We start from the raw sequence: 25,392 nt of genomic DNA on the forward strand, positions 1-25,392 counted from the left end.
AAACTGGGACGACTCCCACCATCATCGGTCTTTGTTGCAATATGCCTTTAAGGGATAGCAGCATGACATCACCTTTATATAAATGTTCTCATGTGCCTAGTCTCAATAAATGAACCCACAACCTGTTTACCCAATCCCCTATGAGCGATTGCTGCCTTTATGTCACTATAAAAATATGACAGTCCTGACCCAAATTTGCACTCCAGCTGTGCCTGGTGGATGGGCATGTACCCTCCTTCAATACTATTTAGCAACATCTTGGCACTTTCTGCATCCTCTGGTAGGAAGGGCATGTTTTTCCTAGTAGCAGAGTTAGGCTGGCCCCTGTATCCCTCAGCATCATTATAGCCTCGCTCTCCTCACCCTGGGGAAATGTGCCCACTCTCCCTTCTGATACAAAATCCTTGTATCTCTCATGGATTTTTCAAAAAATGATCTGCCCTCATAGTATAGTATGTACCGGGATTTGCTGATGCAGCCTGAGCTGTAGCCTGGTCTGCCATGCTCTCTGTCTGACTCCCAATTTCTGAGCGGGGTCCGTGTTCCCCAACCAATCCCATGGGCTTTTCTCGTAACCTCCAGCAATCATCTCAAGGTGGCCTGACTTGCAGCAGTGAAAACACAGGGGTTTTGTGTCCACTCTCCTCTTCCCAGCACCTCCTGGCCTGAGGTTTCCCCTCTACCCACCCCCCCCCCCACCCCCCACCCCCCACTCCCTCTGTTTCCAGCTCTCCCATGGGTGCTCAGTCTCCTGTTACTCTCCCATCTTCCATCCTTCTCAGTTGGTTGGGGGTGACTAGGGAAGGGTTTGCTTTGTGCTGAGGGTTTGTGAGCAAGCTCCTAATCATCAGCCAGGGTTGCTGCTGTTACTCCTGTTACTCTCGGTTCCTCGATGTGAGTTCTTATCAGGAAAGTGATGGAGCTTTATAACTCCTCGAGGGGAATTATTTCATAAAGGTTTTCATTGGTCTCTCAATTTTAATCGCCCGTCATCACTTGTCAAAAAGGAGCGGCTTAAACTGTTCAAATTCCAGGTGTGTCTGGTCAGTCCTTTTCCTGAGGATACCGAATTTCGGATGTTACGCCTCTGGCACTAGCCAGCTCCTATTTAAAATAGACCATTTTGCTGCCTCATAACTTGTTGCACTTTCCTCAGGAAGAGGCAATAAACGTCCTGAGCTTTTCCTGACAGCTTACTCTGCAACACCAGGGACCAGTGTTAGTCCAGCCACTTTAGCTGCTGTGCGAACCTTCTGAGAGAGATAAAGAAGGAATCCACCTTTTCTTCAAACAACATAGGGATTAAATGGGAAAACTTCAATTCCTCAGCCCCTAAATCTGAGAAAGGGGTGGTTCCGTCACCCGGGCCGGGACTTTCAGGTGGTCCAGAGGGCGTGGCAGGGGCAAATGGGAGGGGCTGTGAAATGGAAAGCCGCCCGTGATTGGACCACGGATGGGATTTCACACTTGCTGGCCAATTATCATGGTCGACTGCGCGCCATCATTTTATGTGGGCGGGTCTATTAAGGTCCACCCAGTATGACACGCTCCCGGTAGCTCCGTGTGGGGGAGGAGGGTGAGTCGGAGCCACACTCCTACTAAATCCAAGAAAAATAATACGAATGCAACATCAAGCATTCAACGCTCATGCAGTCATTCGGTCACACGTACACAGACACACAGACACAGACACAGACACACAGACACACAGACACACAGGCAGATACATACACACATACACAGACACACAGACACACACACATACACACAGACACACAGGCACAGAAACACAGACACACACACACACACACACACACACACACACGCACACACAGACAGACAGACACACAGAAACACACACACAGGCACACAACCGGACACACACAGACACACACACAGACACAGACACAGACGCAGACGCACGCACACATCAGAAATAAGCCGAGTTAAGAGTCCACTAAAAAAAGTATAAGAACGTATGGTTAAGTGTCCAATCATTGTTCTTGAGGCATAGATTTTAAATGTTGCTGCTGATTTAGGTTAACTGGTTTCTTGGATGCAAATCAGATTTAGAAGATGTTGCCATTATTATGAGATCTTAAAAACAAAAAATAAAAACAAAAAAATTTGTTTGTTGCAGTCCTACTCCAGCCCCCTTCCACAACTCTTTCTCCGGTACATCGATGATTACTTCGGTGCCGCTCATGCTCTCGTCGGGATTTGGAAAAATTTATTAATTTTGCTTCCAATCTCCACCCCTCCATCATTTTCACGTGGTCCATCTCTGACACTTCCCTTCCCTTCCTTGACCTCTCTGTCTCAATTTCTGGTGATAGACTGTCCACCAATATCCATTACAAACCCACCGACTCCCACAGCTATCTCGACTACAGCTCCTCACACCCCGCTTTCTGTAAGGACTCCATCCCATTCTCTCAGTTCCTTTGCCTCCGTCACATCTGTTCCGATGATGCTACATTCAAAAACAGTTCCTCTGACATGTCCTCCTTCTTCCTTAACCGAGGTTTTCCACCCACGGTCGTTGACAGGGCCCTCAACCGTGTCCGGCCCATCTCCCGCGCATCCGCCCTCACGCCTTCTCCTCCCTCCCAGAAACATGATAGGGTCCCCCTTGTCCTCACTTATCACCCCACCAGCCTCCGCATTCAAAGGATCATCCTCCGCCATTTCCGCCAACTCCAGCATGATGCCACCACCAAACACATCTTCCCTTCACCCCCCTTATCGGCATTCTGTAGGGATCGTTCCCTCCGGGACACCCTGGTCCACTCCTCCATCACCCCCTACTCCTCAACCCCCTCCTATGGCACCACCCCATGCCCATGCAAAAGATGCAACACCTGCCCCTTCACTTCCTCTCTCCTCACCGTCCAAGGACCCAAACACTCCTTTCAAGTGAAGCAGCATTTCACTTGCATTTCCCCCAACTTAGTCTACTGCATTCATTGCTCCCAATGTGGTCTCCTCTACATTGGAGAGACCAAACGTAAACTGGGCGACCGCTTTGCAGAACACCTGCGGTCTGTCAGCAAGAATGACCCAAACCTCCCTGTCGCTTGCCATTTTAACACTCCACCCTGCTCTCTTGTCCACATGTCTGTCCTTGGCTTGCTGCATTGTTCCAGTGAAGCCCAACGCAAACTGGAGGAACAACACCTCATCTTCCGACTAGGCACTTTACAGCCTTCCGGACTGAATATTGAATTCAACAACTTTAGGTCGTGAGCTCCCACCCCCAGCCCCACCCCCTTTCTGTTTCCCCCTTCCTTTTTTTTCCAATAAATTATAAAGATTTTCCTTTTCCCACCTATTTCCATTATTTAAAAAAAAATAAAAAAAAAACCCCACTAGAGCTATACCTTGAGTGCCCTACCATCCATTCTTAATTAGCACATTCGTTTAGATAATATCACCAACTTTAACTTTAACACCTATGTGTTCAATTGTACTATTGTCGTTGACATCTTTTGATGATCTGCTTCTATCACTGCTTGTTTGTCCCTACAACCACACCACCCCCTCCTCCACCTCTCTCTCTCTCTATCTCTCCGCCCCCCACACACACACCTTAAACCAGCTTATATTTCAACTCTTTCTTGGACTCAAACTCAAGTTCTGTTGAAGGGTCATGAGGACTCGAAACGTCAACTCTTTTCTTCTCTGCCGATGCTGCCAGACCTGCTGAGTTTTTCCAGGTAATTCTGTTTTTATTATGAGATCTTTGTTTGTTGGTAGGTTTCTGGTGGAGTTAGCTTCTCGAACCTGGCCACACAAATATTCCAAACAAGAAAAAGGGATAGAGAGCAGCCCTCAACCTGTCTCCTCTGCTGAAGAGTATCTTGACCCCATATGTGGCACTTGCAATCTCTCTCTACTGGCTGAGTAGCTTTGCCTTGAAATACTTCACCCATTGTGTATTTCCAAGAGGTTTTAAGTGTGCCAGTCTGTGGCAGCTATTTATTCAATATCCAGTCATTTGCATTTTTAATCTATCTCTCTTAGACCGTCATGAATGTTGATGGGTGTCTGGATGATGGGTAATTTCTCTCTCTTCACGCTCCACTGAGGGTGATTGATTTCTTTCTCAGCATCACCTTGGAATGTGGCCTTGCAATTTTACACAGTTTTCCCTGTCTCATTTCAATTTTAAAACTTTCCAGTCAGTTCAAAATTGAAAAGCCATGTTATCAAAAATAACGGGGCCAAGGCTCATGACAGTACATTTCTTTTTTAGATATAAATATGAGGTTGAAAGGGGTAAAGGAATAGTTCAATGCTGCAAATTTTGTTTTCCGGGAAACTGCATAAGGTTTTGCTTCTCCAGAAATAAATCAGTGGAATGATTATTTTTAGGTGATGGCAGCTTCATCCAGCCCTGCACAGAGCCCATGGAGCACAGAGCCCATGACAGCTTCATCCAACCCTGCACAGAGCCCATGGAGCACAGAGCCCATGACAGCTTCATCCAGCCCTGCACAGAGCCCATGGAGCACAGAGCCCATGGAGCACAGAGCCCATGACAGCTTCATCCAGCCCTGTACAGAGCCCATGGAGCACAGAGCCCATGAGAGGTTCATCCAGCCCTGCACAGAGCCCATGGTCAGACAAGAATGCTGCAGGAGTGGGAGAATAACTGAGAGATACATCAAACAATCATAATACGAAGCTGTATTAGGATTTTCATTTAACCTGCTTAATTAAGATGCTTGGCTGAAATACATAAATTCATTAGTGTGTGGAAGTAGAATAAGAGTTGCCTGAGTGAGCAACCCCATGATTTAGCAGCCTGATAAGCAGTTAGAAAATGAAGACTGGATGGCTTCAACCCAAGGTTTAGACAAAGAACTCAATGTTTTATAAAGTGTTAAAATTAAAGCAAATCTTCATAGGGTGAAAAGTCCTTGTCAGTAATAAATCCAGATCCGGTCCTGAGTGGTATGAAAGGATGTAAAGTAAGAGACTTTGGGAAGACTCAGTGCAGTAGGCATTGGAGAAGAACTCCTCAGGGGAGATCCACTCTTGTGTAGTTTGAAAAGTTATGAGGATGTGAGGCATTAAGAAGAAAAGGGAAAGTTGGAGAAAGAGCTGTCTGTGTTAACCAGCCATGTTACCCAATCTGGAGCAGTCGTATGTTTATGCTACATACTTGCTGTGTTATATTCTGTCTTAAACTCTGGTTAAACTTAACATACCCACCATTATGGTAGCAGTAAATTCTGATTGATTAGATCATAATAAACCCAACTAGCCTTTGTAAGATTAAAATCTCTACTGTTCCCTGACCTCCCATTGTAACTTCAATTGAAACTCCACTGAAATGGCACAATTGGCCATTTGTACAGTTCCTCAAGGAATTTTGTTAATTGCCCATGAATATGAAGATTGGAGATCAGAAAAACCTTCAGGGAAATTCAAGTTTTATATCAGACCTTATAACAGGTCTCAGAGACATCACAATGTGCTTCAAATGCAATGAACAATCACATTTGTTATTTAGCACAGAGCAGGATCCACAAAACAATGACACGAATATCCAGGTGATTAGTTCCAGTGATGTTGTTCATAGGGATGTTGGACCAAGACAATACGTAACTCACTGCTATGAAGAAGCAGACAAGAATTTAGCTCCACATCTCATTGAAGGGTAGGACCTCTAACAAAATGATGGCCTCTCAGTAAATCAAGAGAGTTTCAGCCTTCATCATGTGCTGAAACCCTGGCAAAGTACCTATGCTTAGAATATCACCACCAGGGCCAAACAGGTACCTGAAAGGTTAAGGATGTTACAAAAAGTCATGAATGAAATTCTTACAATTCCTTGACAACACAATATGGCCAATATTCCAGAATGAAATGACAGACAATCACAGGAAGCAGAGTCACAATTTTACAATCTGCTAATGGGCTCCGCCAGATGTGTAGAAGCAGGAAATTAGCCCAAATATCTCCACACAATCAAATAAACAGCAAATTCAACATCTCAGTACTTCTCATCTCATTCCATTTGTGGTACCTTAATGTACAGCTCAGATGATAATTAAATAGATATAATATCTCTGTGTATATAAATATACACATGATATCTATTATAAGAATATAAATATTATATTTTGTACCATACAGAGCTACGATCATTCATAAAGTCTACAGAATATGCCTTTGAAAAGACTTGCAGTGATTGATCTTCACTGTCAGCTTTAAAAAGATATTACCACACCCATTTCATACTCAACATCAATTTGTGTTTCTTTTGGTAATACGTGTTTTCTTTGCATAAGGATTCTTTCATTCCTGATAACACTTCAGTATTCTTCTTCTTGTACAAAGTAAATTTTATTAATTATGAATAGAATTTGTTTAAATACTGAGTATGAATGGGATTGAAACTAGGAGAAGAGGATTCATTTATCTGACATGCTAATTGTACTTATTGGTTTTGATTGACAGATCTGTCCATTTTTGGAAAATGCCACCATTAAATTAATTGATGACCAGAAGGTTCCTTATGCATTCAAGGGTGATCAATGGGTTGGATATGACAATTGGCAGAGCGTTACAGCCAAAGTAGGAGCTTTGAATTTAACTCTGTAATTTAACGTGTTTATACTTCATTAATAGCAGAGATCTGCATTTGTTCAAATTGGATAATTTTATCAATAAAGTTAAATCAATGGTTCAGTCATCAGCTTAGAGTATAGTGATACTGTTCTCTTAAAAAACAGCACTGATTGTGTTATATCATTTGGATCCTGCAAAATAAAGAGCCAGAGTAATATTCCTAGATTGTAGTAAAGGCTGAAGAAAATCGGTCTTGTCTGGTGAAAGGGATTGTCCAGTGGTGACTCTCACAACACTGAATGTTGTCTAAATACAACAAGTCTCACTCTGTACAGGCTCATGTCCCACATTATGTTAAGACAATATTTCTCCTAACAGAGGACTTAATCACATAGTTTAAACATGATCTGAATACGAAAATGTAAAAGTTGGCTTTAACTCAGTGTAATTTATAGCTGATAATCTGTTCTGATCATTGCAAAAAAAAGTAGATTCAAACTGAAGTTGCAATACTAACAGATCTACATAAAGAAGACGGGGGTGGGGTGGGGTAGTTGACTGCAGCATCGACATTATAAGTAAGGAACATCCAGAAGTTGGTAATTCTTGTAGTGTTACACGTTAATTTCATATTGTATAATCTAATCCACACTCCATGTGATGGACCTATTCCATATTTCATAATCTGGGATGTATCTATTCCATATTTTGGATTTGATACAAAAATATATTTTGCAGATCATTATTATAATAGGCTCTGAGCAACAAGATATCATATGGGTGTAAGAGCTCGAGAACATGTGTAAAGCCGATTGTGTAATTGAGATGAAGCAAAATATAATGGATTTCTTTTGAACAGAATACTGTCCTCCACCATTATTCACTGTGGTCAAGTGGAAAAACCTTATTTCAAGGTGTAAGAGCTTGAGATGAGCTTTCAAAAACAAACTGATTATGAAGAATAAGACTGAAAATGAATATTCATCCATTCCTTGATATCCTGACCGCAATGTGTTCAAAGTGCACAGTGACTCATCTGACCTGAATTCAGCCCCAACAATTCAATGGCCCATGTTGGAAAGAAAGCTATCACATCTTTGTAAGCTTCCTTTAACCTATTGCCTACCCTCCCAGACCTTCTGGATTGAGAGGGACCAGATGTGAGGGCCAGTGACAGTTTCGACAGGTATCCCACCAGATAGCTATCATTTCCAAGGAAAACTGAGGTATGAAGAATTGATTGGCGGATACCCTCTCATTCCCATGGCATCACAATGTCTGCGTTTGTTATTCTTCTTCCCAAGGAAAAGCCCTAAGAATCTCAAAGTAATGCTAAAGTACCATAGGCCTCCTTCCTTTCACTTCATACACATGTTTGGGAACTGAATATTCCCCAGAGGTATTAAGGAGCAATATCAGAGCCAATGTATCCTGCATTTTTTTTGTTCAGGGAAATACAAATCTACACATTAAAAAAAAAAGTTTCTTATTTGTGTTTTTATATCGTGTTATTTGTAGGCTCAGTGGGTGAAGGACAACAACTTTGGAGGTGCCATGGTGTGGGCTTTGAATCTAGATGATTATGATGGAACTCGATGCAACGAAGGATTTTCCCCTTTGACCAATACATTGAAGTCCATCCTTGGCATTGATGCATCTGGTAATTTATTTGATCCAATTAATCTTGAACTGCATTCCATTGCAATTGTGTATATTTTAATAAATCTTGTTCTTACACGTATTTGCTGTACACAAAACCTCACTTCCTGTTGTCATGCTTTTGCCTACATTGTCTATTCTAAATTCTGATGTCCACAGTTATAATGTAAACTGCCTCAATAAACTTCTCACCCTGTGACCACATGCTCCCATCAGTGGTGGCGCTGTCATGACTTATCACTGCGCCTCCCAGTTCCTGACATATAGAACAAAGAACAAAGAAAAGTACAGCTCAGGAACAGGCCCTTCGGCCCCCCAAGCCTGCGCCGATCATGTTGCCCGTCAACTAAAACATTTTGCACTTCCGGGGTCCGTATCCCTCTATTCCCATCCTATTCATGTATTTGTCAAGCTGCCTCTTAAACATCACTATCGTACCTGCTTCCACCACCTCCTCTGGCAGCGAATTTCAGACACTCACTACCCTCTGTGTTAAAAACTTGCCCCGCACATCTCCTCTATGGTTTTCCCCTCTCACCTTAAATCTATGTCCCCTAGTAATTGACTCTTCCAAAGAATATACTGCAAAGAAACTCCTCTGCACCAACAAACTCTACTTCTCTGCTTCCCAAACTGCCATAAGATTTGCGCTTTTACTATCAATAATAACATAATAGAAAGGTATTTTCCAAAAGCAATGTCAGATTGTTTGACTCTCAATGAGGACTGTATAACATCTCCAGCCCCTGGTTCGACTCTTCCCCATCCAATAACCCAGCTCCTGCCTAAAGGATCCACTTGGTCTTTACAGCTCACGTGTAAAGCCATGGGAGGTTGAGTCCTCTGGAATGCTATTGCTCCAGTGACTGCTCAGCTCCTTCTGTACTCCCCTGTGGCTCTTCAACTAAGTGAGGCATCTCCCTCACTGCCTCTTCACCTGCTTGGGAACCTCCCTTGCTAATAACACAGTTCCTCTGTCTGACGTCTCCATTTAGTCTTTACTGCTCATGTGAAAAGCCATAGCAGGCTGAGTAGTATTATTGTAAATAGTTAAATGCCAAGCAAATAATGACAATGTCAATCTCTCTAAATACGTAGAGATTTCAAATGACAAGAAGTGGTTTATGTTATCTTGGGAATCGGTGTTGATAGGCCAAATGAAAAAGCAAAGTTCTCAAACTGCTTTTCATCTTCCTCCATGGCCTCAGCCCATTCTTGCTCTGTAATCTCCTGTCGGCCTACATGCTATCAGTCATGTCTTAATCTTCCAGGTCCAGTCACTGTTTTATCCTATTCATCCTATTTTATCCCTCGCTCATTCCCCTTACCACAGCAGAGCCTTCAACTGTCTTGGGCGTACACTCTGGAGTTCTATTCCTAAAGTTTTCTTCATGCTGTTCCCTCCACAGAGCCACCTCAAATCCTTCTTCATGGTCCATGGCTTCAGTCACCTCCTCAATTTTTCTCCTATTGCTGCTCTATCATTTCCTGTCTCTGTGAGGTGCTACATCAGTGCAAGCTTTTGTAAAGTAGAACTTCTTGATATCAGGTCTAAATTTTTATTCTCATACAATATTTCCCACTTGTCCTGTTGTTACAATGTAATTATTTGTCGAGGCAATTAAGTCTAAAATGAGAATGAAAATCGTAACGAAACCCAAATCATTAAAATACTGTTTACAATTTGTTTTGCAGGATGTGAGACATCACCAGGAACGCCAAAGCCATGCAGTAAGTCAATGACAGAAGCCAAAATTAAATTTTGGTGCTATGGCAAGCCTAATGGGGTATATCCTTTCCCAGGTTATCCTCATGCATATTACAATTGTACTGGTAGAGAAACCCACATATTGATTTGTCCTAGTAAATTGCGTTATGATGATAGTTGTCAGTGTTGCAAAATGAATGAGAAATTAAAGCATGAAAATGAAAATGAATTTGATAATGAGCTAGTTTGACATTGTATTGCCAGAATTCAATGTAGTCCATGTATGTTTGCTTCATAAATAACCACAGCTATACTTAGTTTTAACAAACTTATTGTTGTATTGAATGACTTCCTTATGAGGGAATATGATTTATGATTAAAAAATAAATAGAGAATTGCACAAAAGAGAATAGTTTGACTGTGTTAATGGAAACAGATACAATGGAATCAACAAAGAACCAGAGCATGGCAGTTATGTAATTTTAGAATCAGCCTCTGGACACATAAGCTTGATTCATGATTGCTGTCTTATTTTCCATACATTCCTTTGTTCACTCCTTCAGTTTTTTTCTCCCCTTCTTAGCACTAGACCAATTATAAAATGTGAGAGTAAGTTAAAAGATCTTGGATTGAACATTTTCTGCTATATGTTTTGGATTTTTTGTCATTGACTTATCTGCACCCCACACAGAAACATTCAGATGCAGGGGTGATAAATACACGGGCAAAATACTCAGTAGCTTGGGCCTAAATACCCAGGTAAGTGGAAACTGCTTGAAAATAAAGTTGCCTTACTGGAAACCAGCAGTTTCCCATCAGAAATCTACTGGAATTAAATTCCAACACCACTGCACAAGCCCCCAATTATAAATTACAGCTTATACATGAGGTTATAGATAGTAAAGAATAACACATCAATAATGTGGTAAAGATACATGCAGTTTTTAATACAACCTTATCGGCAAATCTTGGACCTTCAAACAATGATGACAAGAAAGTTATAATCACAAATCCAGTCTGGTTATATTAGATTTTGAAGTATCTCTGTCTTGACCCAGTGGGGAATTTGACAAAGGAACTCGAGCTGTTATGTGCAAAGAAAGCTGAATGCTGACTGACTTGTCTCAGCTAATAGGGCCTCATTTTAATGTCAGTTTTTTTTAATTCATTCATGGGATGTGGGAATCGCTGGCTAGGCCAGCATTTATTGCCCATCCCTAATTGCCTTTGTTCAGGGGGCATTTAAAAGGCAGCCACATTGCTGTGGGTCTGGAGTCACATGTAGGCCAGACCAGGAGCTGAATTTTCTGGATGACGAGGTGGGTGGTGGAGCCCACACATCAGCCCTTAAAATGTCGTGTGAGTGTCCCGATGTCAGCGTGAGGCATCGCGATGTTTAGGTGGGTGGGTGGGCGTATGCAGTGCGACGCATACCTGCCTTTAATTAAAGGCCTTGTTGAGGCCATTAACTCAGCAACTGAAGCCGATTTTGAGGAGCCCGTATGAAGCCGACCCGAAGATCACACGGACTCCTCAAAATCGGCTTCAATTGCCGAGTTAGCGACCTTAACAGGGCCTTTAGTTGATGGTGGGTGTGCATCGCGCTGCATAGCGCCTGCCCACCCACCTAAACATCGCAATGACACTCGTGTGAAATCAGCACACGACATATTAAACGCTGACGTGTGGGCTCCGCTACCCACACGTCAGCCAGAAAATTCAGCCCCTTCAGTTTCATAACTGCATCTAACTGGCGGGCACCAGGTGAGGTAGTCATCTTCTTGGACTTTGGAGTGAGGAGCCGCTAACTTGCCCTCTTTCATTAACATTCTTGTATGGCAGGCTATGATTGAGTTTTCAGCCAGAGCCCACAGAATTAAACAGGGTCCAAAGAAACCCACAAACTGGTCAACAGACAGAGAGGGCGATGCTCCACTTAGGCGAAGAGCTTGAAGGAAGTGATTTGGATATTTAAAGTGCCGATGCCAATCCAATTGAGTTAAATGAGGTAGAAAAGGGATTTACTCAATTCCTAAATCAAAATGCCGCAGAAAGGATTGAGATCTCAGAGTGATCCTAAAGGGTTAAAAGCAGCCAACACTAAAGTACATAGCACTGACATCTTAGAAGCTAGCCACACCCATCAGTGTGGAATCACAGTTTGCAGCCGCAGAAATAGAAGTTACTGAATGCCATTCAAAGCATTGTCTTTGATAAAGTAACTTGTGAGGTTATGGGGTAGATTTAGTGTGTTAGAGGAAAAAGCAAAAATTCAAAATACAGAAGATGTCAACCTAAGTTGAAAAGAATTAAATAAGGTCTGATCCGATTAGAATCAGGAAAAGCTGAAAGATTTTAAACTGTTCAAAGAACAAACCAGGTAAGAATATCAAGCATTCTTACCAGAACATAACAAGCATTTTAATAACATTTTTTTTATCAGCAGAAAGAGACTTTGACCAAAGAAGGGACAAGTTACTGGCACACAAGGAGGCCATTGCTAACTTGCTCATTCAAAGGGAGAACCTAAGAGGTTTAATTCTGGGAAGTATAGAGGAAACACGTCCAGCTGAAGAAGCAGCAATTGATTTAGCTTTAGAATTGTCTGACACATTCTTTAAAGGCATCAATGATGAAAAGGGTTGTGTGGCAGGGTACATCACCCCCAGGGAGAACTCTGAGAGACAACATCTGAGCGGGTTCTTAGCTAAGGGAGGACAAAAAGGAAGGTATTAAGAAATAAACTGCTGTTCTGCTAAAAGAGTCCAGGCAATCTGTAAGATCTATAGCCATAGAATTAGAGAGGAATAGGAAACTTTCCCCCTTTCCTAAAAACCTACTGACCTCCTGAGTCCATCTGAAAAAAGCAAACACCAACTAGTCAACTGCAGAAGCCATTACAGCTGCTAAAGCGAACCTTAAGTTTTAACCTCTTCACTTCGGAAAGAAGAAATTCAGGTAACAGGCCTGCAATGATATCTCACAGAGAATGGTTTTAAAAATTCATCTTGAAATGTACTTGTTTTCTTTAATCTGCATTCTAATCTTTGTACCTGTATTTTAGTTAACAATTTGATCACTTTTACTGAGGTAGTTTTCAGCAGTAGTTTTGTAATAAACATAACTTTATCATGATTAATACTAAATTTGTCTGCTGGGTTATTTATAAATTGAATCATTTGCAAATTAAAAATGGAGGCTGCATAACACACACACATTCTCAGCTCAAGGTCTGCTATGAGGAAACACAGATAACATGGTTGTGACAATTGTCTTTTGCTTCTTCTGAATTGGCCAGGTATTTGAAGGCATGAAGTCTATAGTGTTTGGTTAAAAAGTATACTTTTATTTATTAGTTATTTACTAAGTCTGTAGTAGATCGAGAAATTGTATTGTTCAGTCTTTAGTTAATTGGTAAGCCTATTTTTTTATTTTGCTTAATTTCAATAAAACTTGGTAATATTCACCAATTCTGTCTCCAAGTCTATGCTTGATGGTTATTTCTCTGTTGAGCTAAATCAGTTTAAAGCGTTGATTTGAGATTTCAGTAATTAGGCCATGCACAGCTAAATTAATTCAAATCTAAATTTATCAAACACCGCTTCCTAAATGTATACAAGTACTGCTCCAAAGATTTATATAAGGGTTTATGTTCCTTGAGACATCCGCAAACTTCCAGCAAGGTTTTCCCTTCAAACCTTCTCCAACCATCAGATGATTGGAGACTTCCTGTCCAACATAGTCATCATTAGCCTTTTAAACCTTGACACCTCAGCTTAGAATTCTTAATACTGCAATCCTATCACAATGAAATGCATACCCTAATTCTAAGTGAAAATGGCTATTGTTAATTGGGTGAAGGTTAGGGCATTATTCTTCACAGGATCACAGAATCACACAGTGCAGAAGAGGCCCTTCGGCCCATCGAGTCTGCACTGATACTTGAGAAACACCTGACCTACCTCCTTAATCCCATTTACCAGCACTTGGCCCATAGCCTTGAATTTCATGACGTGCCAAGTGCTCATCAGATACGTTTTCATGGATGTGAGGCAACCCAAATCCACCACCCTCTCAGGCAGTGCATTCCAGACCGTTACCACCCTCTGGGTAAAAAATTTTTTTCCTCACATCCCACCTATACCCCTCACTTATGAACTTATGCCCCCTCATGACTGATCCTTCAACTAAGCTGCTCCCTATCCACCCTGTCCATGCTCCTCATAATCTTGTGCACCTCGATCAGGTCGCCCCGCAGTCTCTTCTGCTCCAACGAAAACAACCCAAGTCTATCCAACCTCTCTTCATAACTTAAATGTTTCATCCCAGGCAACATCCTGGTGAATCTCCTCCGCACCCCCTCCAGTGCAATCACATCCTTCCTATAATGTACTCCAGCTGTGGCCTCACCAAGGTTCTATACAATTCCAACATGACCTCCCTACATTTGTAATCTATGCCTCGATTGATAAAGGCAAGTATCCCATATGCCTTTTTCACCACCCCACTAACATGCCCCTCAACCTTCAGAGATCTATGGACACACACGCCAAGGTCCCTTTGTTCCTCAGAACTTCCTATTGTCATGCCATTCATTGAATACTTCCTTGTCAAATTACTACTTCCAACGTGTATCACCTCACACTTTTCAGGGTTAAATTCCATCTGCCACTTATCTGCCCATTTGACCATCCCGTCTATATCTTCCTGTAACCCAAGACACTCAACCTCACTGTTAACCACCCGGCCAATCTTTGTGTCATCCTCAAACTTACTAATCCTACCCCCCACATAGTCATCTATGTTATTTACATAAGTGACGAATAATGGGAGACCCAGCACAGATACCTGTGGTACGCCACTGGACACTGGCTTCCAGTCACATACTATCCTTCATCACACTCTGCCTCCTACAACTAAACCAATTTTGAATCCCTTCTCGAGGGAGTCTTCCTACTTTCTCTCAGCTCTGACTCAATTTCAATCTGTGGCTCCAACAGGTTAGAGAGTGCCCTCAGAAAGGATCCCTTAGTCCAGCAGTGTGCTCCTCCCACACTGCCTCCGACCCCTCCCACTCTCCTCCCATACTGCCTCTGACCCGTCCCATGCAGATTAGTTTCTAGTTTTGATTTTAAACTGCATCATTACTTTGTGTGTGCAAGATGGTGGTTCTTTACTATTAGTTTGAGCTTTGATGCTCCCTTGTCACTGCTTGGCTCCCCCTGCAATTTACCTGGAGCTTCATGATGTTCAGGCAGGGATCCCTCCTGTTATTTTCCAGCCTCCCCCAGTAATACTGGATCCCACTGTTGTTGTAGTCAACATTCCAACCCTTTCCCCTGAACCCATCACTATTGCCACGCCCATGCACCGTGTGGACATCATCCCTCCCCATCTAGAGGCTTTGTGAATGGTCACCTTCTGAGGAAATCTTCTCCCCTGCCTCCCCTGCCCCCACTCCCCAAGAGAGATTTTCCAGGCCAAGGACTTTGACTTTCAGTGAGTTCCCCATTGCCCTTATGACCATTTGCTACACTGTCTCCCTTCCCATACCTCCACCACCCCCACACCCACATCTCAATACCCGATGTGTTTCTGGGGGGCCCATCCCTCTTGTGCCACACTAACGCACAACCCACACTTTCCTATTCCGGAGTCAGTGTGCATCCCCTCCCATTCATACATGTGGTGCCCATCCACCCCCTTGTTTGTCAGCATTTCAGTTTCCCTTGTCAGGCTCCAGCTTCCCACCCCTCAGTCTTCCCTCTGCCTGCCATTATTCCCCCTACCCTTCAACCCCCTTGCAATGCCTTCCTGCCCCTTTGACCCCACCATATGTCCAGCATTCTTTCCCCCACCTTGTTCACAATGCTGGCCTCTGTTTGAGTGCAGAGCCTTGCCTGGGTGCCACTTCACAGTTGTGTCCTCCAGGACAACGGGGCAACCACCAGGAGCAGACCAACCCCACACCCCCAGCAGTCTACCGTTTGACTGGCATAGCAACGAGACCAGCATAGCACTGCGGCAGGTAGGAGATGAATGTTGCACTCACCTCAATGTTGTGAGCAAAGTCAGGCCTGACCCACTACACACCAGACTTTTTCAAACCGGTATGAATTCTGATTGGCGCGATGCTAGATTGGAATGGAACCACATAATCCCAGCAAGAAGCGTAATTAATAAGCGGACATAAGATGGAAATGAATGCAAATGGCATTCACGTCACTAGTCAGCGAGATACCCGACCCACCATCGACCTGTCATTAAAGAGTTGTCTGGAGAATTGCAAACTGTTCTCATGCCGGTAGGAATCTGATTTTTGGCCTTTGTTTAAATTCTCCTCTCCCACCCACCACAAAACCTGCACTGGCATAAAGGGAAAATTCCACTCAGGATATTTGTTGAGTTTCTCTGCCATTTCCTTATTCCGCGTTATAAATTCACCTGTCTATGTCTGTAATGGGCCCGCGTTCGTCTTTTATAATCCTTTCCTTTTTGCATACCCATACAAACTTTTACAGTCCGTTTTTATATTTCTCACTAGTTTACTCTCATGTTGCATTTTCTCTATTCTTTATTGGTTTCTTGGTTCATAGTTTCTTTTGTTAGATTTTCGAACCAGGTTTTGGATTGAACGACATTGCTTTGAAACTGTTTGGCCAGGAGTTTTAGGATGGCCGAGTTTCCTGTCCCACCGTCCAAAAGGTCGGCGGGGAACTCACCCCCGGCCCCTCCGACACCATCTGTCCCACATTAACTGGCTGCAGGTGGGACGTCTGCCCCTCACTCAAGAGAAGTCTCAACTGAGAGAGCTGCCAGTCAATCTGATTGGTCGGCAGCTCTCTAGACCCTGCAGCACCAGAAACTGCAATGAACAGAACTGGGATTACACGCAGTCCCCTGACCTGAGCCCTGGGAGTCCAGGAAAGGGTAAGTTTTCAGTATCTCAGGGTGGGGAGAGTATGGGAGGCCTGAGGAGGGAGTGGATAATGGGGATGGTGTCAGGGGAGAGGCCAGGGAAGGGAGATCCAGCAGCCACCAGGCCTTTAGAAGGGTGGGATGCCTGAGGTTAAAAGGGGGCTTTTGATGGAGGCTCCTCCTGCCCTTGGTGCCTGAAACCTAAACCCATTTATTTTCAGGTTTCCCCCATGCCCAGGAACTCCTCCTGCCAGCCTAAAAATTGAGGTTGGGCAGGAAATTGGTCAATAATTGGCCACTTAAGGGCCTCAATTGGGATAAGGGTGAGTGGCCGGTCCATGGCCTCCCTCACCCCAGCGTAAAGTTGCTGAGAGATCAGGACAGGCAAGAAGCCGGCAGGAAGGCCATTTGTGCTATTTCACACTTAATCACCACCTACAAACCCATCAGCAGGTGAGCGTGAAACTCAGGCCTATGTAACCTTCTTCCATATGATGGTCACTTTTCCCAAAGGCTCCTTTACAATGAGATTATTACTTACCCCTGCCTCATTGTACAGTCCTAGATCTGATATAGCCCATTCTCTAGTTCTTCACATACTGTTCAGGAAAACCATCTCCTTTCCATTCCAGGATTTTTTTCCACAGCATTAGTACTAATTCAGTTGATATGCAGGTTACAGTTTCCAATGATAATTGTCCTATCCTTGTTCCATGCACCTCTAATTTCCTGCTTTACACCATACCCTACATTGCCACCACTGTTTGATGGCCAAAAACAACTCCCAGCAATGTTTGCTGCCCCTTGCTGTGTCCTAGCTTCCCCCAAACTGAATCTACATCTTGATCTCTGATCTAAGATTGTCTCTCACTAATGTATGGAACTCATTATTCATCAACAGCACGCCCCACTTCCATTTCCTTTTTGCCTATCCTTCCAAAATGTCGAATGCCTCTGGGGGAGAATTTTCTCCCTGTCCGGGGGGGGTTGTGCAGGGGCGAGTGAGGGTGGGTGAGGAGCCAATCAGCGACCCCGATCGGCTGGGCACCGCCATTTGACGTGGGCGGGGCAATTAAGACCCGTCCAGCATGATGCGTGCCTGGAAGTGCTGAGCGCTCCTTGGGCAGGCCGGGGTGGGTAGGGAGGTTGTTGCCTGAGTCGGGAGTCCGCTCTCTCGCACAGAAATCTCCCTGAGGCACAGGGGTGCTTCAGGGAGATTAGTTTTAACTTTAAACAGTTTAATAAAGTGCTTTAAAAAGTTTTATGACATGTCCCCTCGTGTGAAACTGTCACATGAGCTGGGACATGTACATCAATTCCAGTAAAAAAATTTTTGAAAATTTGAAATCATTCGTGAAACATCATCCTGGCCGTGGATGAGGTTCCATGAGAAATGCGAAGGCCGCCTGGGCTCTTCCCCTGCCCCCTGACCTTAAGGTTGGACGGGCAACTCAGCTGATTGCCTGAATTGCTTTTTAACAGGCCTCATTAGGCCTTTGACAGTTCAGTGGGCCGAGTCGGATGTGTATCCGCCGAACTGTAAATCTACATAACGCTCGGTGACATCAGGACACACGCCCAACCTCACCCCGCGTCATTTTACACCTCAGCGAGTGGGCCCAGCTCCTGCTCACCAAGCTAAAGATTCTGCCCCTGAACATTCCATTCCCAGCCTTGGTCACCCTACAGCCAGGTCTCTATATCGGAAATCAGATCAAAGCTGAGGGCTTTTATTTGTGCTGTCAATTTATCTACCTTGTTGCAAACGCTGGGTGCATTCAGATAAAGTGCCTCATATGCCATCTTTTAATTATTTTCGCAACCTTTAACCTTATCCGCTGGCACACTGTTAAGTTTCTATGCTCTGTTCCATCCTGGCACACTGATTATCCCCTATTGCTACCTAGCTCTCTTACCTTCTCCTCTCTCTTTAATTTATCACCTCTTCCCTCACTAGATCGTTTGCTCCCACTATTTAGCTCAAAGTCCTAGTTTAACGTGAGCAAGGTATATACACAGTGCCTGGGCCAAATAATGCCCGAAAACCACCAGTACAGTCAGTGACCACCCCAATGCATGAAGCTGTGAGTGAATTGCAGCCAGACCTCTATGCGAGATCCTATGTAACTGCATTTGTGATAGGAAAACCAACATACAAATAGGCAAACCTATGAATTAGGAGCAGAGTAGGCCATTCTCTCCACACCACTCTGTCAAAACCCGTCAGGCACTTAAAGATCTCAATCATTCGCCTTTTAATCTCCTCAACTCCAGTCGATACAAGCCTAACCTGTCCAACATTACCCCATAAGACAACCTGCCCATTACCGGTGGTGGCACGAACGTTCTCTGAACTGCTTCTAACACATTTACATCTTTCCATAAATAAGGAGACCAGTACTGTACACAGTATCTCACCAGTGCCATGGTGAGATCAGTGCACAAAAAAAGCAGGGCAAATCCAACTCAGCCAATCACAGCATAAGCAGCAAGTGATAGACAGAGCTAAGCGATCCCACAATCAATGGATCGGATCTAAGTTCTGCAGTCCTGCTCAATTCCATCATGAATGTGGTGGACAATTAAACAACTTGCTGGAAGAGGAGGGTTCACAAATATCACCTTTTCAATGATGAAGGAGCCCAGCACATCAGTGCATAAGATAAAGCTGAAGCATTTGCTACAATTTTCAGCCAGAAGTGCAAAGTGGAGGATCCATCTGGGCCTCCTCCAGTGGTCTGCAGCATCACAGATGCCAATCTTCAGCCAATTTGATTCAGTGCATGTGACATCAAGAAATTGCTGAAGGCATCAGAGAGCACAAATGCTATGGGTCCTGACAATATTCTGGCAATAGCATTGAAAACGTGTGCTCCAGAACTTGCTGCACCCATAGCCAAGCTGTTCTAGTTCAGCTACGCCACTGGCATCTACCCAGAAATATGGAAAATTGCCCAGTTATGTCCTGTACACAAAAAGCAGGACAAATCCAACCCGGCCAATTATTGCCCCATCAGCCTAGTCTCGATCATCTGTAAAGTAATGGAAGGGGTCATCAACAGTGCTATCAAGCAGCACTTGCTCAGCAATAACCTGTTCACCGATGCCCAGTTTGGGTTCCGCCAGGGCCGCTCAGCTCCTGACCAAATTACAGCCTTGGTTCAAACATGGACAAAAGAGCTGAGGTGAGGTCAGAGTGACTGGCCTTGACATCAAGGCAGCTTTTGACCGATTGTGGCAACAAGGAGCCCTAGCAAAACTGGAGTCAATGGGAATCAGGAGAAAAACTCTTCCCTGGTTGGAGTCATGCCCAGCACAAAGGAAGATGGTTGTGGTTGTTGGAGGTCAGTCATCTCAGTTCCAGGACATCACTGCAGGAGTTCCTCAGGGTAGTGAACTCGGCCCAACCATCTTCAGCTGCTTCACTAATGACCTCCCTTCCATCATAAGGTCAGAAGTGGGGATGTTCGCTATTATTGCACAATGTTCAGCACTATTCACGACTCCTCAGATACTAAAGTAGTCCATATCCAAGTGCAGCCAGACCTGGACAATATTCAGGCTTGGGCTGACAAGCGGCAAGTAACTTTTGCACCACACAAGTGTCAGGCAATCACCATCTCTAACAAAAGAGAATCTAACCATCACCCCTTGACATTCAATGGCATTACCATCGCTGAATCTCATACTTTCAACACCCTGGAGGTGACCATTGACCAGAAACTGAACTGGACCAGCCATATAAATACTGTGGGTACAAGAGCAGGTCAGAGGCTAGGAATCCTGCAGCGAGTAACTCAACTCCTGACTCCCCAAAGCTTGTCTACCATCGACAAGGTGCAAGTGAGGTCAGTGATGCAATACTTCCCACTTGCCTGGATGAGTGCAGCTCCCACAACACTCAGGAAACTTGACACAGTCCAGGACAAATCAGCCCACTTGATTGGCACCATATCCACAAACATTCACTCTCTCTACCGCCGACACAGTAGCAGCAGTGTGTACCATCTACAACACGCAGTACAGGAACTTATCAAGGCTCCTTAAACAAACCCACAACCACTACCCCATAGAAGGACAAGGGAAGCAGATAGATGGGAACACAACTACCTGGAAGTTCCCCTCTAAATCACTCACCATCCTGACTTGGAAATATATCGCTGTTCCTTCGCTGTCGCTGGGTCAAAATCCTGGAACTCCCTTCCTAACAGCACTGTGGGTGTACCTACACCACATGGACTGCAGCAGTTCAAGAAGGCAGCTCACCACCACCTTCTTGAGAACATTTAGGGATCGATAATAAATTCTGGCCAAACCAGTGAAGCCCACATTCCATTAATGAATAAAACTGCTGTTCACATGGAACCCTTCTCCACCTCGGCCTTCAAACTTCTCGTTTGAATATTTGCTGCTACCACCAAGATCTGCACCTGCGGCGGCTCCACCCAGGCCCACACCCTAGGCTTCCGTGCTCACCGCAGCGGCTCCTCCTACTTGTCGCGGCATAGCCCCCGCGGGCTCTGCATTGCCAGTGATGGCCGGGTATGGGCCCGACGCTCCAGCGCCATCCATTTTCAGGGCTAGTTGATTGGGCAGGTGAGTTGTTACACACTCCGTAGCGGATTCCGACTTCCATGGCCACCATCCTGCCGCCTATATCAACCAACACCTTTTGTGGGGTATGATGAGCGTCGGCATCGGGCGCCTTAACCCAGCGTTCGGTTCATCCCTCAGCGCCAGTTCTGCTTACCAAAAGTGGCCCACTGGGTACTCGCATTCCACGCCCGGCTCCAAGCCAGCGAGCCGGGCTTCTTACCCATTTAAAGTTTGAGAATCGGTTGAGATCGTTTCGGGCCCAAGACCTCTAATTGTTCGCTTTACTAGATAAAACTGCGTGTGGACGAGCACCAGCTATCCTGAGGGAAACTTCGGAGGGAACCAGCTACTAGATGGTTCGATTAGTCTTTCGCCCCTATACCAAGGTTGGACGACTGATTTGCACGTCAGGACCGCTACGGACCTCCACCAGAGTTTCCTCTGGCTTCGCCCTGCCCAGCCATAGTTCACCATTTTTTGGGTCCTATCAGGTACGCTCCTGCTCCACCTCCCCGACGGTGTGCCTGCCATGCGGGGAGAGAGGATGGCACCTTGGTCAAAAGCGCCCTTCACTTTCATTGCACTTTGGGGTTTCATGGCACACTTTGACCTGTGCCCATGTTAGACTCCTTGGTCCCTATTGCAAGACAGATTGGGCATGAACCCTGGCACTGGCTCATGGCTCTTCTGACTCTGTGGCGAGACACGGTTGGGTGCACTGAGGACAGTCAGTCCCTGTCGACAGTCACACCAGGGGTGCTGGGAGACTACCACCTCTGACTCACGAGGGGAGAAGGAGCGAGAGTGGTCCCTTTCCTCCACCCCAGGAAAGGGTGAAGGTTCCTGCCGGGCGGCTGTAACACTTGCCACTGGATTGACGAGTCACCTTCCCCACTGGCCTTCCCACCCAACCCCACCAGTCGAGCAGGGATTTGGCACTGGGGTCTTCTCTCTTTATTTGCAGTTACTATGGGAATTCTTGTTAGTTTCTTTTCCTCTGCTTAATAATGTGCTTAAATTCAGTGAGTTGCCATGCCTGAGGTTGAGCATGGAACATGTGTGTGCACGTATGCACAGGCTGTCTGACCAGCTTCACCTAATAATGGCAGCAGATGTGCACACGTCTGCTGGTCCTTAGAAAGACTGGACTCAGCTCAAATATTCCACTGCACTGATACAGTGTGGGAGAGAAAGTAAGTGGTAGCGACAGTGCTCGAGAGTGTGAGCAAGTTGGAAAGGCCAGAAGGACTGGATGTGCCAGGTCCGGAACGAAGGGTGGAAGCAATAGAAGGTACGGATGGAGTAGGACCTGCAGTCGGAGCATCGAAAGCAGGTAACAGGGACAGGCCAAAGACGTGTCGGGACCAACGTAGACACACTCTGGCCAGTGGGGCAAGTCAGATAGAGCCAAAAGGGGTGGGAAGGTTACAATGTGTGGAAGGAGACCATTTCCAGTGTAACACACAGCTGTGCATGACCGCTGCAGAGTCTCTTGACAAAATACAACCACTAAAGTGCACATGGTACCACAAGACAGCAAGCCGAGTCACTGAGTCAAGCTCTCCTCCTTGCCCAACACCAAACACCAGAAGCCACAGTGACCACCAAAAGGTACCGAGGATGAACCACACACTAAAGCTGCGTCCAAAGACAACCAGCAACAATCTCTCTCGTTTCTCTCTATGCCAATACACCATCCAACTCTGCCTCTTTCCCAGCACCACAGGGAGTCAACCCTGGCCCAAACCTCAAGGGGTGAGCAGTCCCAACAGCCAAGCAGTCAAATCATTTTGCAACCCAATGACAGCTACGTCAGGAACAAGGGTGGAAGGACCACGATTGGTGCCAACATGCCTTGAGGCCATACCAAAAATACCACAGGTCAAACTCTCTGACACAGAGAACTCTGGGTTTGCACTTAGGGGACCAGAGAGACACCCTCTGTGACACCCAAGCCACGCTCTTGCCGGCGAGGCAAGTGCTAATGATTGTCAAGCGGCCCTCAGGCAGGCATAGCCCTGAAAGGAACCCGGGGCCACAAAGAGCCTTCAAAGTGTTGTTGATTAATGTGTCCATCACAAGCAAGCTGCCCACGGACAGACAGGAGTCAAACATTCTCAGAGGCTGTATGAAGATCTACAGAGTGTCCTCACTGAATGTCATCACACCCTCCCACAATCGAGCAACTATTAGGGCCTCCATTGTGTCTCCATGACAGGAGGGTATTCACACTGCCATAAGCCAGACTGAAGTCAAATGTTCACAGATGCAATGTGAGGATCTATGAGGTCTCCTCACTGCATCTTGTCATCATCCTCCACAAATCCAGCATCTATGAGGGCCTTCCAAGTGGGCCTGCCTCGTCTGGCCAGTGCGAGGGCCTCATCGTCATCATCGTCATCTTCGAGGCCCTCCTCACCCTCATCCTTGTCGGCGTCCTCCTCCTCATCAGTGGAGACGTGCAGCTCCTCCATCTCCTCCTCAGGCATTTCCTCTCCCCGTTGCAGTGCCAGATTGTAAAGGGTGCAGCAGACAATGATGATGTGTGACACCCTCTGTGGACTGTATTGCTGGGCTCCACCAGACCAGCCCAGGCACCGGAACCTCATCTTCAGCATCCCGATGGTCTGTCCCACCAAGTTGCGAGTTACAGCGATTGTACAATGATGTTGGGTGAGCATTGTGACGCCATTGCACACTCGCGTGGAATTTTGGCTGGTGGGCATGTGCGAGAGTTGGCAGCGTGCCCACCAACAATTAAAAGACCTATTAAGGCCATTTAAGTAATAATTTAATTAACTTTTTCACTGCCCATCCAGCCTTATGGTTGCCGGGCAGGCGAAAAGGCCAAGCGGCCTTTGGATTTTTTTAGGAAACCTCATCCACGGGTGGGATGAGGTTTCCAGCAGTAACATGTCCCTGCTCATCTGACAGCTGAGACAGATCAGCGTGACCACACTGACACACTTGAAGTCGGGCTTCTAGCTTACCTGCCCACACAAGCAATGCAGAGGCCTGAAAGTTTCAGCAAATGCTCCAGAACTCTGCGCCCCTCGGGCACAGATTACAAACCAATGAGCATTTTAGTGGTCTGCAGAACAATTGGACGACTGCGCACGTTGAACAATCTCCTTGCAAAAGCTGCTCATGGAGTAACCAGTGGTGGGTGAACTGACAGCCCATGGCAAAGTCATCATTCAGCTTTGGACCAGTCTCCCCCATGGTTCAAGCTAACAGCGCAGTCTTGCTGTGTGGGTTAGGAGAATGTGGGTGGACTCATTGTGGAGCATTCGTGATGCTGAGCAAGGCGTGGATAGCACGTTTAGCGAGGTGGTCACAACGCAGGTGAAGATTACACAGGCAGAAATGGAATGGGTGACCATCAGGAACAGTAAAAGACTCAGGAAGGTAGTGCAGGAGTCCCCTGTGGTCATCCCCCTCTCTAACACAGATACCGCTTTGGATACTGTTGGGGGGATGGCCTCTCAGGGGAAAGCAGCAACAGCCAAGTTCACGGCACCGTGGGTGGCTCTGCTGTTCAGAGGGGCTGGAGGAAAACAAGTGGCAGGGCTATAGTGATAGGGGATTCAATAGTTAGGGGCACAGACAGACGCTTCTGTGGCTTCAAACATGAATGTTACCTCCCTGATGCCAGGGTCCGGGATGTCACAGAGCGTCTGCAGGACATTCTGGGGAGGGAAGGTAAACAGCCCAGCGTGAAATAGGTGCTGCAGTGCTCCACACTGTCTGTAGCTTGGGGTGGGAGGAGAGCGAGCAGGGAACTTCACGCTGCCTCAGGGAGATGGAAATTATAAACATTAAAAATAAAGAACTTTAAAATGTAGCTTGGGCCTTCATCCTATCAGGACAAGAAGAAGTTGCCTCAAAATGAAGTCACCTCACTGGTTGGCAATTAAAATCCAAACCCCACC

At 45.4% G+C, this 25,392-nt stretch overlaps 1 protein-coding gene across 1 annotated transcript in view; it reads left to right on the plus strand.

Annotated features, from left to right (window-relative positions):
• LOC121281971 (chitinase-3-like protein 1) overlaps nt 1-21,448 on the plus strand; it is a 54,292-nt gene extending 32,844 nt beyond the window's left edge. Inside the window, exons 9-12 of the mRNA XM_041195260.1 lie at nt 6,469-6,585; nt 8,098-8,239; nt 9,934-10,190; nt 21,287-21,448. Coding sequence (XP_041051194.1) covers nt 6,469-6,585; nt 8,098-8,239; nt 9,934-10,190; nt 21,287-21,448 — 678 coding nt within the window. The remainder of the gene's footprint in view (nt 1-6,468; nt 6,586-8,097; nt 8,240-9,933; nt 10,191-21,286) is intronic.
• The last annotated feature ends 3,944 nt before the right edge of the window (nt 21,449-25,392 follow it).

The sequence above is a fragment of the Carcharodon carcharias genome, chromosome 9 (genome assembly GCF_017639515.1).
Source record: "Carcharodon carcharias isolate sCarCar2 chromosome 9, sCarCar2.pri, whole genome shotgun sequence".
NCBI classification, from domain to species: domain Eukaryota; kingdom Metazoa; phylum Chordata; class Chondrichthyes; order Lamniformes; family Lamnidae; genus Carcharodon; species Carcharodon carcharias.